Source organism: Brienomyrus brachyistius, chromosome 15, assembly GCF_023856365.1.
Source record: "Brienomyrus brachyistius isolate T26 chromosome 15, BBRACH_0.4, whole genome shotgun sequence".
Taxonomy (NCBI): Eukaryota; Metazoa; Chordata; class Actinopteri; order Osteoglossiformes; family Mormyridae; genus Brienomyrus; species Brienomyrus brachyistius.
In genome coordinates, this window is record NC_064547.1 from 10935371 (window position 1) to 10953366 (window position 17996).

The window sequence follows — 17996 nt, forward strand, 5'->3', positions numbered from 1 at the left end:
CTAATTCCATTACCTTAATTGTGTATGTGTCTACTTCATTTTTTCAGGGATATTAGTATCTCACTGATTCAGACCCACAAACATTTTGCATATTCTGCCATGCAAAGGCAAAACACAGTAACTACATATTTTATCAAAATTAACTTAGTTATGCCCTGTTTTAATTTGTGACAAAATATTACAGTAAGTACAAAATCCACACAAAAACCAAAAGAGGATGAATATATTGTGGCAGGGTTTTAGTTCAATACCAAGGGAGCTGTAATATCACATCAGGTCAAAGTTGTATTCGATCTCATAGGGAACTTAGAGACTTATGTGATTTCATGGATGCGGCAGGCTGGTATAAATTGTTTGGTGTTGAAGCTAATCATTCACAAATAATGATGTAATGAATAATTGTTCCCAGAAAGAATACTATTACATATCTTTGTACCAGGTTGGATATATGCTTCTTGTCAAATTTATTGTTAGCCTGATTCCAACGCCTTTCTACATGAGGACAATCTGATTGGGATATAAAGTGGTGGATGCAACTCCAGACCATCACACAGCTTTAAAATAATTTGGCTGATCCCTTAAACAAGTTCTCTCTCTTTTTCCCAAGCCTGTTATATATGTTTTCTTTTTACATGGGGTTTTATCGCCCAGACCTTTAAAACTACTTTTCCCTCATGATTTTAGGATATGAATAAAAACAAAATCTTAAAGGTAGGCCAAATGCCAAACCAAAAAAATAATAATAATAAAAATGTATACTGTGACAACCAATAATTTGTGGTAATGCTGTGAAAATTTCAAAGGGCACTTTGATAGACTGTCAAATGACTGGAAACTTTTGTTAACTAACATCTGTATATATAGGCAGTCAGTCAAGCAGGAGGTTGCACGTTCAAGGCCTGGGAGGAGCCGCATTGTTACACATCCGAACTCCGCTTGGATTGCTTCTTTAAAAACTATGCCAGCTATGTAAATCACTTTGGAAAAGAGCAGCAGAATGCTATTTCGATAATAATAAAATAATGCAACTAGATGATGATACATAGTAGCGTTTTACAAGGAGCACAGTGCCAGAGTGCCTATGGGACTATGTGAGTTGTTACCTAGCCTCAGTGGTGTCTTTGTGGGGTCGTCCTGCTCTCCTTCTCTCCCTGTGCCTTCCCACACTCCAAAGATACGCTTCTCCAGCAAACTGATGGCTCTGCATTGCCTGTGCGTTACAGCCCTGTGTTGGGACTTGCCTAACACTCTGAAACTCCCGATTAGTCATTTCCAAATTAGTTAAACTTTTCTTTAAGACACACAAATGAACAATACCTTTCCAAAAACACAATGGGATCAACATTTACTTTATAGTTGATTCTATTTTAAGGTTGTATTTCAGTTTTTAGAATGAGACATACTGGAAATAGAAAATGACAGTTATAAGTATGACACGCGATTATTTGACATAAATCATTCTTTCATTGTTATTTCAGCTTTAATGGTTTGCAGTACATGCACAATTAGATGTTCATGCATTTTAGTTTGTTGTATGACATTGTAAAACTGGCATTTTTATTTGTCTGGTAAGTGTCTACATTACGCTACAAATGCTCAGTGAGTTTATGTAAAGTTACTGTTTCCTGAGCAGTAAAACATTGCAGGGCTGAGAGTGAAAAGTTCTACGCTGAGACTTGACGGGCGTCACCTTCCTTGGATATCTGATAGTAAACAGTGTGTATCTGAAATTCAATACGCAGATTCTTTAGGAACTGACTGGCTCTCGTGTAAACAGTAACATGGTGTCTGTGGCCACTCTGAAGAGGACCGCAGCTAGTTGGAGAGAAACGTGAGGTTGACAGGGTGCAGTAGCAGCTCAGACTGTGATGCCCTGAGAAGCAGGACCCCTGTGCACCTATAAGCCGACCTTATTTGGCCTGGACCCACCTGCTGCATATAAGGACGTCCCTCCCAGAGGCACCATTATGGCAAACACTGCTGCAGCCACCACAGTGGTATAGCACTAAAGCTGAGAGCTCCGCTAATTATCAAAGGAGCTTCCAATTTTGTTAGACTCACCTGCCTGGTTCCGCATGTCGGCCCTGCTGCCCAGCCGGAAAAACAGACCCTGTCTGACCCCACATGCAAAACCATTCAGAGATCTGCTTTCTGAAACGCTATGAAATCCCAGCGTAATAAAACAGTTATTTATAGGACCATAACAGTTCTGTAGTTTGCCTTGCTCTAACCCAAAGTGGCGAAGGCGGGCAGTGCTCGTTGCGACAGAAATCCGTGAACAGGCAGGCAGTCCCTCTGCTGGTGACCCCTCCTCACCTCAGGTTCGCCGGCTGCAGGATCTACGCACGAGCCCCGCGCGTTTTCTGCTTCCCCGCCACAAGAAAGCTACGAAGCTCGTAAAAAAATTCCGCATGTAACATTTTGCGCTTTTGATTTAAAAAGGCCCTTAATATTCCTTATGATGTCACTGGGAAAAAGCCGTAATATCATTAACCAGGCAGAAAAAGAAAAACAGAAACACTTGTTATCCAGCACTTATAGTACAACAAAATGTCCTTAACTCAGTAAATACAAGTGTGTTTTACTACATTACGCAGCTGCTCATAAGGTATTCAGATGGAACAAGTCAGTCTCATGAGAATGTGTCCACCACCATGCCGGAGTCTGAGTAGGATTTTCCGAGGCGAGTTAAACCTGAGTAAATCTCCTCCAATCCGTTCTCCCTACTGGTTAAACACACGTGCGAAGCCAAAATTACCAGAGATTTACCTTGATCGTAGGTGTGCTTTGTGCAGCGACAACAAAGGAAAATCCATATTTGGATCTTGCAACATTTACAACAAAATCTGAAATATATTTACTGAAATACTTCCCCTAGTTAGCGACTGTTTGTGTACTCGGGTAAGAAGGAGCAGGGAAAACTAAACAGCGGTATCTTAGTACAGTGCACTGGACCATTCATCTATAGTAAGGTTGTCCTTGATCTCAGGATGTACTATTAGTGCACGATCTTGGCAATAATTGACCACATACAAATATCATCGGCTACTTTAAAAATATCAGTAGTAAAAATAATGCAGACATCACTGACTGCACCTTTTGTAAATGTGAAAAATAATAGTGGAGTATCGCTTTGAATCAGTCCTCTTGTGCCAGCTTTATAAATCATTAGTCGAGCCAAATTCCAATACAGGACCGCTGTGTTATTTCTGTTGCCGGAATGAAGCTGATAAGTGCGGAAGACACTAGCTGTTTATATGGCATGTTGGCTCACTAATGGGCTGATTTCACAATAATAAATGCCTTTTTATTTAATAAGTAATTTTTCATTTAATAAAAGCTGTCTGGTTTCATTATATTCATTTTTGAAGGTCCACTGAGGTTCAGCAAAAGTTGAGCTTTTAGGGGAAAGTCTGAGGGAGCTGCACATATGGTAATGCACCATTCCCATTTTATCAATATTTATCTTTTTTCCATAAAACTGAAACAATTTTATAAAATGACAACCTTGCCATCTACTTTTCGATTTCAACTCCTTTTCTTGGATTTGATTAATTTTTTTTTCTCAATGAAATAAATAATTTCTTGCGTTGATCTGTTTCGGAAAAATACAGGTAAAGGCTGATTTACACCTCTGTGTAGAATTTATGCTGTCGATATCCATGTGGTTGAGTAGGCTGCACTGTAATGGGGACCAGTGACCCTGTGACAACACGCATGCCCCAACCCCCCCCCCCCCCAACCACATATATACGCATGCTACAGTACTTGAGTCTGGAATAAATTATTATTACTATTATTTACATTTATATGTCCCCACAACCCAGTAGGATAAGCAGTTTGGAAAATGGATGGATGGATGGATGGATGTCCCCACGACCCAGTAGGATAAGCGGTTTGGAAAATGGGTGGATGGACATTTATATGTGTGTGTTTACATTTATAGATTTTGTGCTCTGGCAACAGGCGTAACACAAACGTAAGCACATTTGTTTGACGGACTCAGCGGAGGCAGAGGAGTGGGAGTCCAGGGAGTCGGGGAAGCGAGGGATTTATTGGGGAAACAAGGGTTTTACTGGGGAGATAGTCAGGCATATGTGGCAAAACAGGTAGTAATGTCAATGACAGGACTGGGGGAAGGCGAACAGGAGGGTACTTAAATACAACAGACTACATTGAACAAGACTAGACACAGCTGGTAACAGAGGGATTCCGCACGAGGCAGCAAGGGGCGCGTGGCACACGGGAGGATCGGACGAGCGGGGCATGACAGAACCCCCCCGCAAAGGCGGGCACTCCAGGCGCAGGAGGGGAGCGATGGACAAGACCAGGGATACGACAACACCTGGAGAAACAATGGCAAGAACATTAACGGGGTGCTGGAAACAGGACCGACACAGAACAGGCACAAGGGCAAAAACCAAGACACTGACACACTACAGGGAATATAGACAGACACAGGGGCACCAACGATGGAAACACAGAGCCCAAGGAGGGGGGCAATGAAGGAACAACACCAGGGAATAAACCAACAGGAGGAGTAAAGGGACCAGGAAGGAACCCTGGCAGACAGAAGGCAAGAGCTGCAGAGGCAACAGGCGACTGCGCGGCCGGAGCAGGAGGGGATGCCGAAGGGGGCAAGGACATGCAGGACCATGGGGGCTGAAGAAGACAAGACCACAGCTCAGCATATAACACGAGGATCAGGACGGGGCACAAGGAGACACAAGACTCAGGCACACAGAACACAGGGTGGACACGTGGAGAGACATCAGGGCTAGGGAGAGACAGACAAAGGGGAACCATGAACCGGGGAGCAGACAAGGCGGGCTAAGGCTCTGGGGCAGGAGGTGAGGCTGGGGAGGACGAAGGGACCAAAACGGGGACATTACAGGAGGAATCAGGGGCTGAAATGGACCAGGGGCGACTATTGGTGGGGCAGGATGCTGGGGCAGTGCCTTCGGGACTGCAGGGGCAGGAGACGGTGCTGAGGCAGCAGGGCAAGGGGACATCGCCGGAGCTGTGGGCTTAGGGCCGGAGACCATGAGAGCACCTGTAGGGGGAGAATGAGGATGGGGACAGACACCTCAGACTCCGCCTCCTGCGACGGAAGCACACAGAGGGCCGTGGGGGGCTACTGGGCAGATTAGTGGGTTCAGGTGACAGGAAGAGTTCGGGGGGTACCTCAGGGGGCTTGGTGCTGATCGGCGGTGCCAGAGATCTGGCAGCAGAGACCACCTAAATCACGAGCAGCTGGGGCGATGTTAGGAACTGCGGCTGCCTCACCTGGGAAAGTAGGGGGAGCCCCAAGGCCTCTGGCTGCAGGCAGGGAACCTGGGAAGGTGGGGGGACCATGGGATTCAAAATGGTGACGTTCAGATCATGAGTTCATGACCTAACCCATGGCCACCGAGGGCCTTACAGCTGCCTGGCGTCCAGCTCCAGGCTCACCATGTAGTGCATAAGTGTTTTACAGTTATTACTTGCAAGATAAGATGGGAACTGTTATACTACATATGCCATTGAAATACTTGTGGTGTCAGCTGGAATAATGTGGTATTTGGAGCTCAGATCTCAGTTAACAAGCATATGCTTCTCAAAGGTCTATAATTATCACATTATTATAAAAATTATATCTGTGAAAGATGTGGCATGCATCCCACTGCTGCACAGCATGCATTGGACAACTTTTGATATACACTTTTTCTCTGCCCAGTACCTGTTAGATTTTAGGGGAAATTGGCATTAATCAGCACTCATGTTAGCATGAGAGCAGAAGCAGTTACACGTGACTCACAGAGTTAGTGAAACAGCTCTTAGAGTTGTAGCCTATCAGAGTTTCTTTTGGTGTCCTTCAGATGGCTTGCATGGATTACATAATGTCACCATAAAAGCACCACATTAAATATGAGCCCCCTACTCCCCCTAAGCCCACTCCCCCGCTTCTGTAGAGCAACTGGACGTCACGCCATTGCCTAGAAATACGCCCGCTGGTGGCCCACACTGACGCATCTCCTCTCATTCTGCTCCCCGTGTTTAATAGGTTATGACCCCCTTCACTGGCCCTAGACAGGCATGCCGGCCATACTGATTGCTAAGCTTTTCACACAATCGTCCAACAAAGGATCATTCACCCTCCACTGCTCAATTGGAGAATGAAACCTCCTTTTTCCACAGTGAGCTGTTGTCTGGCAGTCACATAAGTATTCCTTTACCGTTTAGCATACGCCTAAATCAAATTCATCTACTTCCACTGCCCGGCGACGTCTTAAATCACAACCGTCGGCAGTGTCTGAACCTATCAGGCTTCACTATGATTTCTAGTGAGTGCCGCGGGTGCTGGCTTTCATTGAAAAAGCCATGTATTGTTTAAACTGCGTCAGGTCCCATTAGTGCTTAGTCTGTCAGTTCACGGTGGGCAAGGTGAGATGTCAGACTTATTTCATCATTGCAAGCTATACAGGTAGGTGTCAGGTGTAAGGTAGGTCGGCTAATTTCAATGTCATTATTCTCTCGAAATAAAACTACACAGAGGACCTCATCAACCATAGCAATGTTTTCTAACTTCTGTAGGTCTGCAAACACCTGCGATTTAATTGTGCCACATATGTTCAAATGTAACCGCATTTCTTTGGAAAAAATGGGGTTCACCAATTTTTTCCACCAGGGTATTCGCTCCTATTTGACTGATATTTGACTTCAAACCAAATGTAAAAAAAGAGCGTCCATTTCACTGTTAACCGGCTTTCTGGAACGTCGTTATCGGTGGCTGAACGCGTTGAACTTAACCACCAGGTATCAGTTGATCGCTTAGCGCAACATGTTCAGCATTATATTCTATTCGTTTATGTAAAATCTGATAGTATGCAAATCACTTAATAATGAACAAAGGTTTCTCTGGTAAAACAGTTTCATAAAGTAACATAGATCACTAAGTGCGGTTTCTTCGTCGATTTAATTTCACAGTTTAATTATAACCAAGGGCGTAGGCTTTCTTTCAACCTCGGTAGGGAATAAATCAGTCCCGAACCGCCCACCGCCCAAAACACACACGATACTCCCACAATATTGGTACGGACATGTCCCTACCGTCCCTACCCAAATCTACGCCCTTTATTATAACATGCGGCTTCCCCTAGGAGTTCTTCCATCCATCCTCCTGACGCTTTTCCTAAATAGGGTCACGGGAGGACTGGAGCTTATGTTAGGCGATATAAGGCAGGTGTACACCCTAAACACATGCCTTTGGTCTGCAAGAGGAACGCAGAGCACCCGGAGGAGATTCGTACGGGAGGGAATAATCAAGAAAACTCCACACAATCAGAAAAGGGACGAGACCCAAAGCCCCAACGCGGTGAGGTGCGAGGCAGCAGGTCTCCCCGCTGAACCACGCACCCCACGCATTGACTGCTTCGCTACATTAATTCCAGGATGTTTTGGTCGTATGATTGGTGTGTTTTTTTTGGAAATGAATTACAGTTTAATATTGATTAAATAATAAATACAGATATATGCATTTTATTGTGTGTGTGTGTGTGTGTGTGTGTGTGTGTGTGTGTATATATATATATATATATATATATATATATATATATATATATATATTAGTGTATATGTTTAAATAGGCCTATGTATTGTTAATATATTATAATTACTCACTATACCGAACATATGTAAAGCATCAATAGCAACACAAAACATGATAGAAAATAATGGTAATATATTATGTTGAAACATAAACTAGACGCACATTAATCCTATGAAAATGGAAGTACACAACCATTTGCGAAATAAAGTTTCACATTGCCCTGTCGCCAAATACCCAATATCCCAGATTTAGAACACATGATACGTATACTGTATATCACGGTTGTAATTATCTGCCGATATTGTCTTTTAAAACGATTAACTGTTTGCTCTGTTAATTAATTGATATTGATAAATAGTCAAATAAATGTATTTTATTCGTCAGAAACGCTGCCCGACATTTGTTAAGAAAATAGAATTCAGAGCTATATTTTGTTTCGTTGAGATATATTTCGCGTAAGACTCAGTGAGGTCTTTTCCAAGGACGAATTTTCAGAAAGGTGTGTAACTGTTACCCACAGATAATCTCAGACAATCAAAATAGATTCGTTTGATAAAAAAAATCAATAAAGTCTGCAAAAGGCAAATAGCATTAAAATGCTATCAGACTTTCCATTTCCACACAACTCAAAGTTAGTTGCGATATCTATTTTAAAGGTGGCAACAATTTATTACAAAACCGAAATATTAACATTTTGTACAAAATCTGAGTCCGATGACCCTCTGAGTGATTTGTAACTGTTTTCGCGGCAAATGTGCATCGTATTGAGACTGAGCGCGAATTTCACAATTCGAATACAAGCACAAAATCTGGAACTTTGCTGATTTTACCTTATACGCTTTTAAGTGTAAATTATTGTATAGTTTTTCCTATTCCCCAATCGCATTGGCAAGGCTGTACTGATATTTGCCTCCCTGACTCTGCATACTATTCCGCTATGATGTGCCACGGCGGTCTAACCAAAACCATTAAATAGGCCTACGTATTCGTGGAAACTTTGTTTTATTAAGATTTTTGTAAGTTGTAGTTAAGTTTGTAATAAGTGTATGACCACATACCAAAAAAAGAAACGGCAAATGATACACGACCGCCTATGACAAAAAAAGACCTGCTCTCTGTGTATTTTGTTAACTAAAGAACTTCTTTTGATTAACATTTATTGTGAAAACAATTGATTTAATATAATAGTAAAGCGAATTCCGTCAGATGCAGGTAAAATGTTTGTCTGTGGGGGTGGGGTTGGCAAGGTGTGGGAAAAAGGGGGGACACCATTACGCAGGTCTCTATGACATCACTACAGAGTAGGCCTATAAAAAGCGTGAATGGTGTATCACAATCAGAGAGCACTTGGAGAAAGTCGTGGAGAGAGGCAGGAAAAATAGCGCATTTGCGAAGAACAGTAAACTATCGGAACTTTCAGCCTTAAGATCATAGGGCGCAACTTCAAAATTGAGATCAGAATGAATATCTCCCATTTGGCGGCTTGTGGAGTATTGATCACCTTGCTTTGCATCAGCACAGAGGCAAAACCTTTAACGGAGGCACAGCAAAAGGTAAGAGTCTTCTGTGTCGCGAAGACGTCGGCTGAGCGTATTAGTGACTTCTGAATTACACGAGAAAGTGATGCAGTTATTTTATGCAAGTTTTTAAGCTTTTGTTCAGTTTTACTGATGTCCTTCCGCCGTGCTTTTGCTCGATTTTATACTATTTATATGACCGATTATCAATGGGACAAGTAATATTTACATCAACGTTATTCCGCAGTAGTTATTTTGATTATGACCTCATCACGCAGTTTTGGAACATTTTGGAGAGCCTCCGGACACAAGCAGTGTAATTTAACAAGAAAAACATAATTTAGTTATTATTTTTATTTTCAAGAAAGCTGAGCATCAGGGGAGTTTCAAGCTGTAGAAAAGAGCAGGGGCTAAGTCAGTGTTACCTGGGGCTTGACTTTTGTGTTTTTGAAGGACGATTGGCATCAGGACTAAAATACTCGGGGCTCGGCTTAAAATACTCGGGGCTATAGCCCCGAATAATCGGACCTAACGACGCCCTGAGCACCTTAAACCAGCCTTACACCTTACAAGGTGCTCGTGTTTATTTGAAACACTCCAAACTGATTGCTGGTTTTTAAGCTAATTTATAGTAATTAATTCTTGTAGCTAATAACGATGAGTCCGTTAAGCTCCATGTATACTTTGTTTGTAGTGCCCTGTATAAAAACTTCCATTAATTCTCCAGAGCATAATTTTTCATTTTAATTTCATAATTACCCTATTTCTCAACGGCGGAAGCGAGCGTGAGTAAAGACGCGATGAATGTCAAATAAGACGAGATCTGCTGCAATATTTAACGTTTTATACGTTTGTGCAAACCAATAATATTTTCAGAGACAAATTTTTGTTCGATAGTTACAGACGGAGGTCCATGTGCCACTGCAACCCTATTTTGCCTGTAATATATTTGAACACATTTCTGAATGAAAGTTATGCTTAACCTTGGATGAGGACAAACTAATGAGTATATCATTCCTTGTTATGAAACAGCTGCCCAATAGCAGAGTTAGGTAAAACACCTGTTCCCCCATGGAAGCGTTAGCTTTAGTTTTCTTTAAGCTCATATACATGAATGTCAACACAAGACTGTTAATATCTTCATTAATATTTCAATACACTTTCTTCTGTGAAAAAACTGAATATTTTGTTTTAACTCAGTAATTGTATTGTAAGCTAAATCTAGGAACTGTCACGTGTCCAAGTTAAAGTACATATATAGATATATTTTTACAGGGATATTATAGGCTTGCTTTTCGAAGCACGTGTGGAACACATGCAACTTTTACAATGTCAATCCACTTTTCCGTTAGACAAACTAGTTGCTGAGTTGCATTTGTCCGAAAGCATTCTGTCGTCTTTTAAATGGATACATATCTTCTTTTCCAAAAGTTATTTGATCACTTGTAACGTACATAAAGAAAACAGGCATGTGCAACAAGGCTAAGGTGGATTTCTGTGCTCTAGTCCCTCAGAAGTCTGCTGGGAGAGGAGCTTTCTAAACACCTGGCATCTGAGGAGTGGGAGAGGAAGCTGGAAAACATGAGGTCCAGAGCACGCCTCTTGCGGGATTTGAGGCTGGACACCCGCGCCAAAGGGATGTGGGCCCGGATCCTGAATGAGCAGCCCAGCGCACGGAGACACAAAGCGGGGACAAAGAAGGGGGGCTCCACGTCCCGGGGCGGTTGCTTCGGACACAAAATGGACAGAATAGGCACCATCAGTGGTATGGGCTGTTAGAGACAGCGCCGGGAAACACGGGGTGAGTCCAGCCATATGTTTTTCCCACACTGCTCCCCCCCCCAACCCCATGCCCCAGGTGTAAGGAAAGTCCTTGTCTTCCGGCATCGAGCCTACAGTGTGGATGTGGAGGATGACCATCGCTTATGAGTCGCCCTGGCAAAGCCAGCTGACGAAAACCAAAAATCAGAGATGGCTGACTTCCATCATTAGCCTATACTGATGCTGTCGAAGTTCATCTTCTGGGAGCTACTAGGTTGTTTGTTCATATCAGTCAATATATACCAGATATATAAACCCATCGTTTATTCAAGACCTGTCAATGCTGATATTTTGTCATTGAAAGGAATCTCGGAGAACAAAGAACGCACGGGCAAAATCACTTCACATTAGTAGAAGTGATATTCTGCTGTAAAATATTACTCTAAAAATTAAATCATATATTTGGTACGTATTTGGTGCCAGTGATAAACTGTTAATGGAGGGTGCATGAGAAGCTTTTCATAGATGATTCTGATTTGCCATGAAAATATGGGCGTTGAAATCGCGTAGAACAAGGAAACTACAGCTCTATATAGGCTTAAGTGATCGAGGCTAAAAAACAGGCGACCGCATGTCATGTGATCAGCCGCAGGCGTTAGCTTGGGTTGAGTAAGACATCTATTCTGCTGAATTCGGTCTGTCAGAATGAAGGTTATTAAAATCTAAGTTTCCAAAAAACATTGACACTAGAAAGATTCAGTGTGTGCGCGACCGTAACCGTATATTTTGCGCTCACGGTATTTTTTCACAGTATTCTTACTCTTTCTTTCTCTTTTCTCCTTTCAGAGAAGACAATGGGTTTGGACAACTTTACTTTTAGTTGGCCTTCAGCTGAGGAAATCACAAAAGTATCGTCTTTACTCAGAAAATACAGATTTTATGTACAAATCAACCACCATGACCAGCGTCACTGAAGACTGCAACAGAAATAATTCTGACACGTACGACGAAAACACCCATTTTAAGATGGTGGACAATGGTATACAAAGAAACTGCAAAGCTGTATATGGTCGCTGCTGCTGTACATTCATGTACTTCATTCCTACATAAATGTATTTATGTTTTAAATCTATTTATATGTTTATAAAAGAGATATTTATAAATTTGAGTTTTATTTATGTAACATTTTGAAATGGATGCAAACTGCAGGTCAATTATGTTTGTAACTTTTTTTTGTCTTAAAAAGCTGTAAATGTTTTAGAAAACTGGGGAAAAAAAAGAAAAGTTCTACATGCATCGTTGAGTCTCCTTCCTGTTTGTTTCAGACACAGCCAGACGCTGATGTGAATTTTTCCAATGGCTCCCATTTCTGCTCCATTGATAAATGCACTGATACCTGCAATACTCACCGAGATATGAGCAAAAAAGACACTACACATGGCATCTTTAAAGCATTTAGATACATAAAATGCATGCATTTTGTCTTCTTAGGCTTTACATTCAGTTGATTGGTTGTATATTTCTGTCGTTGTGGAATAGGGTTACAACATCAATAAATCAAAAGTGTATGAACATTGTGAAGAACAATCATTTCAAGGCAAGTTTAATAGCTTGTATAGGCATTTAGAACTTCATTTACAACATTTCGTGATTTTGATGCAGAAGTGTATTCTTATGAAACCTTTCTTAGTCACCAGCTACTTAGTTGACCCTACGGGACAGGACATAACTAAACATGAACCGCAAATAACAAAATGCGTTGTGTGACCATTCAAACACCAGAGGGCAGAATGGACAGGGAACCGCAGGTTACAAATGCAGCTGACGTCAATAACTCAGAAACACACACAAAAAAAATAGTGAATAAAAGACTAACGATAAAAAAAGTGAGATTATACACTCTACACTGAAACAACTAACAAGAATAATAATAGTGGATAAGCGGTTGGAAGAAGGACTGATGGAATACTGATACACACAAACATATATAGCTGCTCGAGCTATTAAATTTAAGCTGCTATTTGCAATCAATACTTTGTTCTACCGAGGAAGTCGATGTAGCAAATTATATGTCATTGCAGCCAATGCAATACATCACAACCGTGAGCGGGAAGGAGGTATAATTGTGGTTTTAATTGAGGATAACTACATTTACATGTTAGAGTCAATAAACATTTAAACATGCTTTGAATGGTCGTTTTTCTGTGGATGAATATTAACTTTATATGACCCCCCCCCCCTCCCACGTCACCATACATATATACATTCGTCGTCACACAATTTGAGATGATTCTCAGAATTTTGCCGGTTGAATGATAAAACAATACTGCCCCCCTGAGGTTATAGAATATGTAGCTTCTTTTCAATTGAATTAATTAAGTGATAAAAGTGCAAGATTACGTTTGTAAGATATGTATGAACCTTTCGTAAAGTTTCTTAAAACATTCATTCGATATGCCTTTCTTTAACTATATAGTTTTTTTTACATATTAAATAAACGATGAGCTCCTTGTTTTTATATTTCTAAAAAATCCACAAACTTCTATTTTAGATTAAGTAATATGCTGAAAACCATATTTCTTATATTCAGTTTAGCCACAAATTAATGTTTTTCACTAATCGGGGGCAGATGGGCTTTAAGAGCCAAATCAATCCCATAGACGGAATTGGCAGCCTACAAATGAAACGTGCAGTGCGACAAAATGAAATTTGCTTGCTCGTAGCACTAGAAGTACTGGCGCCCTCTGTGGTGTCAGCACGGAATAGCTGTGCGATGTAGGGCGCCCCTAACAGTCCTCGCGTACTCTATAAGATTGTACGTGAAACGATGATATGACGCCCAACATAAGCTCTTGTCTGCTTCTCTTGTTGTCATGGAGCACGCTCCTGTTGATTAGTTTGAATAATAATGTGAATTTTATGTGTTCTACTGGATGATATACAGGATTTTAATTTAGAAAGTAACAGGGTTGCTAGCGTGTTTCCCATCATGCTCGCGATGCTGGTCTAAATAGCCCTTTGTATTTCTTGTGGCAATAACGGTTCCCTGTTTCATGTGTCGCGTGTTCCCCACATATAATATCACGTGTACTGCTGATGTTTCTAGTGTTGCTGTGGTGAAAGGTGTTCCCACCATAACGGGTGAAGAAACCAGCAAAGTGGGCTGTGTAGAAAAAAAAAGTTCTTGGGTTATTGGTAACATGTAGTGTCCTGTAGGTCTTTTTAAGGGCTATTAATAAGAGTCTGTTGTGTGAACATGCTGTGTTGCTTCTGGTCTTTCAGTGATTTGCAGTATATATTGCTGGCATAAGGTACAAGTGCAGGTGATATGTAGAATTGTATGCTGACATTTTGTCCTTGACTTTTCTTAACACTTAATTCCACAATGGCTATTGTAATTTTTGTATTACAGAATGTTGGTATCACAGTTACAAGTAACTTAGTAACTGTGTAACGTTACGATTGATTAATGATGAATGAACATATGATCAGTATGTAACTAACATTTAGTTTCTGTTAATTAATACATTAAGTAAGAGTGTACTACCACATTATTTGTGCCCCCTCAAGTAACATGCTTCCAAATATTGCGTGGAGTCACGAAGATATAAATTTGATACCATTTGATAAGGTTTTCCTGAAGTATAAAAATATACATACTGGTTTTTAGGCTTGTATTTAACTTTGTTTTTTAAGGTAAACATCAAATCTAAAATAGATCGGTAAGAAAAAAACCCAAATTTTTAAAAAGTGGCGAACACCATATGCTCACATCATGTTGTAGTGGAGACTCAACAGAGTGGTTCTTCCACTGAACAGCACTTACACAATGAAGCATGGGGCTGACAGCATTGCGTCATGGGAAAGGATCTCCTCCACTGAGACTGGAAAAAACGTAAAGATCTGCAGGAAAACACATGAAGCAAAGTGGTAAATCCTTTGCTTTTCTAAGATTGAGAAAAGCAAATAGAAAACATGCCTAGAACAAGCTGAATATTTAGCAAGTCCAAAAGCTTAAATTCTATGCTTTATCATGTACGTTTGGACTGAAATGAATTCTCCCATTGGATCTGATCCAGAAGTTTACTTTTAGTCACAAGATGAAATGTTTAACAAATGTACTTTTTACCTTAAAAAAACCAAACTGTGGAAGGTGGATGAATATTGAATTGGGAGACACAGTGTCATCCATCTATCCACCCATCCATCCATTTTCTGAAACCGCTTGTCCTATTCAGGGCCGTGGGGGGGTCGTGAGCCTCAGAGGCTATGGGCATAAGCCTGGGAACAACCCAGGATGGGGAGACACAAAGTCATATCAGATGTATTTTTTGTGAATTATGTATTGGGAACTGAAGAGCTAATTTCACTCAGTCACTCAAAACTCACTCAATCCATTTATTGTAGTTTTTGTGACAAGCACACATAACCACCACAAACTGCAAGTTACCTCAAGTCAGTCTTCCTCATTATGTTTTACAGTATTTGAAAGCAAAACTCATTCAGCCCTCATGTAAGTAACCGAAGAACTTACATAAAATTTCCAAAACTCGAAACAATCCATAGAAATTCACTCGAAAACGTATCCGGTACATTGAGTGAGCTTTGAAAAATTGCTCTTCAGTCTTATTTAGCTTTTTGATCATGGAATTCCACTACATAGACACAAGGAAGCTGATACCTCTCACAGGGTTCTTAAGAATTTTGAGATAAGGTATTTTCTGGGTTTCCTATTTACAGGGGAAACTTTACTGATGTATTGTATGGCGGCTTCAACTACAGAATGAAGGCACGCTAAGTAGGTAGACAGTGGGTAACTTCCCTCCTGGGGGTCCTGTGATTGGGAAGGACCGGTGTTTGTGGAACATGGTGTTTTTCAGGGGCCCGCTTTATAGGGCTACATCTGGGATACTGACCTGAGGACTTCTGGGATACTGACCTGGGGATATTTTTTTCCACTAAAGATTCTACAGATTATACTTTTTATACATAAACAGTGAAGGAATTTTATCTGAACATAATTAAATGAGAAGACACATTAAAGATGAATTAAATGAGAAAATGCAGATGAGCAGTCAGAGAGGGTTGCAGTAATGTTGTATTCCCTGAAATGTTGCAGTCTGCCTGGGCTTATCCAGTTCCCTCCTAACAGCTTTCCGTGACAGACGTGTGGCATATAGGACCCCGATGGGCCACAGTAATTAGCCAGAACAAGTTATTAGGCTGAATAAGGAGAAGGTGTGGAGGTGGCCTGGTGGTCAATTTAAGCCAGTCGACAGAATTAGATCACATTTTGCAGACCAAGTCTGTAACAGCCCTGCCATGCCTGTATCATGCCATTGCATGCCACATGTTGTGGGCACACTGCTTTTTTTGTCTGCTGAATTAGGGGAATGGATCCAGGTGTGTTGGCTAAGTGCTGGACCGATGGCAGATATTCACAGAGACATCAACACCTATAGCTGAATGCCAAGCAAACAGCCTGGTCCATTGCACTGGCACGTAATATTTATTCATCCCTTTAGTCTTCCTATACTATGATAGATAATTTAGAACTTTACAAAGAAGCAAAATAATAGATTGAAATGGCAGAGCTGTCAACAAGTATTGCTGATGCGCTTACTAAGTCTTGCTCAGGACAATAATTGGGCTGGTCTCCAAACATTACCTGGGGTAAACAAAGTGAGTTATATAACTCTGCCTTGTCATTTGCCGATGAATTACATCAGAATCCCCACAAGGAACAACACAATATGAAGTAATTTAAGTTTAACGTATTAGCTAATTTGTTCTTTGTTCTATTATAATTATAATTATAAAAGACCATGTTCGGTCTTGTGCGATGTACTGTAACACGAAGCGTACCGGCACCTGGTACTGAATAATAAGGAGAGTACTGGCACCTGGTACTGAGTAGCAAGGGGAGTACTGGCACCTGGTACTGGATAACTAGGGGAGTACCACCACCTGTTTTTCCCTGCTTCAAGCACTGATAACACTAAACAGAACCGTTAAACAGAAAAGGCAAGTGTGGCATACTCCACGATAGGAAAGACTCAATTATTGGTTTTCAGACATCTTAAAACAAGTAAAATATATGTCCATTCATCCATCTGTCGATCTATTATGTGCTGCTCATTTGGGGTCGGGTCTCAGGAGCAGAAGTCTAAACAGGGATGCCCAGACCTCCCTCTCACCAGCTACCTCATCCAGTTCCACCAGGGGTAATACTAAGGTGTTCCCAAATCAGCAGAGAGATATAATCTCTCCAACATGTCCTGGGTTTTCCCCAGGGTCTCCCAGTTGAACATGCCCGAAACACTGGTTGAGCAAACTCCCATGAACAATCTAGTATCCTTGTGAGGGTGAATAGTGCTCAGGACAGAATCTGCATTGTTCCTCCTAAATCCAAGGTTCGACCATGTGGCAGACCCTCCTCTCCAGTACCCCAGCATACCCCTCCTATGGAGGCCGAGGAGTGTGATCCCCCTGAAGTTGGAATGCATCCTCAAGAGTCTGTTCTTAAAGATTGCGACCACCGCCCCAGTCTGTCAATCCAAAGGCACTGCCCTCAACATCCACGCAATGTTGAAGAGGAGCGTCAGCCAAGACAGCCCACTAACATCAAAAACTTTCAAAAACTCTGGGGAAATCTCATCCGCCCCAAGAGCCTCACCACAGAAGACTTCGTTGACTACTTCAGTGACCTCAGTCCTACAGATGGGCAAGATCCTTTCTGAGTCTTCCAGCACTACTTCCTCCAAGGAAGGTGTATCACTGTGATTAAGAAGGTCCATAAAATATTTTTTTCCACAGTTCTCTATCCCTGCTGTAAACAGTGTGGGTAAAGCCCTTCTTTCCGCTCCTGAGTTGCCTGACAGTTTTCCAGAATATTTTTGAGGCTAAACGAAAGTCCATCTCTATGGCCTCATCAAACTCCTCCGAAACTCCTTTTGCTTCAGCTCCTACCAAAGCGGCTTTTCACTTGTGGTTGTGAGGCTTGTGTGTCTCTGTGATTCTAGGAGATATGTTGGTGGGGGCAATTGCCCATGGTCAGGTAAAATAAATTTATCCTACGTGAACTAAGTAGATTCGGAACACCACTATGAAGATTAATTAAAAATAAGATA

At 41.4% G+C, this 17996-nt stretch overlaps 1 protein-coding gene across 1 annotated transcript; it reads left to right on the top strand.

Annotated features, from left to right (window-relative positions):
- Positions 1–8936: 8936 nt before the first annotated feature.
- nppc (natriuretic peptide C) lies at positions 8937–12438 on the top strand. The gene is made up of 3 exons (XM_048977531.1): positions 8937–9141; positions 10612–10906; positions 11713–12438. Exons 1-2 carry the CDS (start codon positions 9049–9051, stop codon positions 10882–10884), a joined length of 366 nt encoding a protein of 121 aa, XP_048833488.1. The 5' UTR covers positions 8937–9048; the 3' UTR covers positions 10885–10906; positions 11713–12438.
- The last annotated feature ends 5558 nt before the right edge of the window (positions 12439–17996 follow it).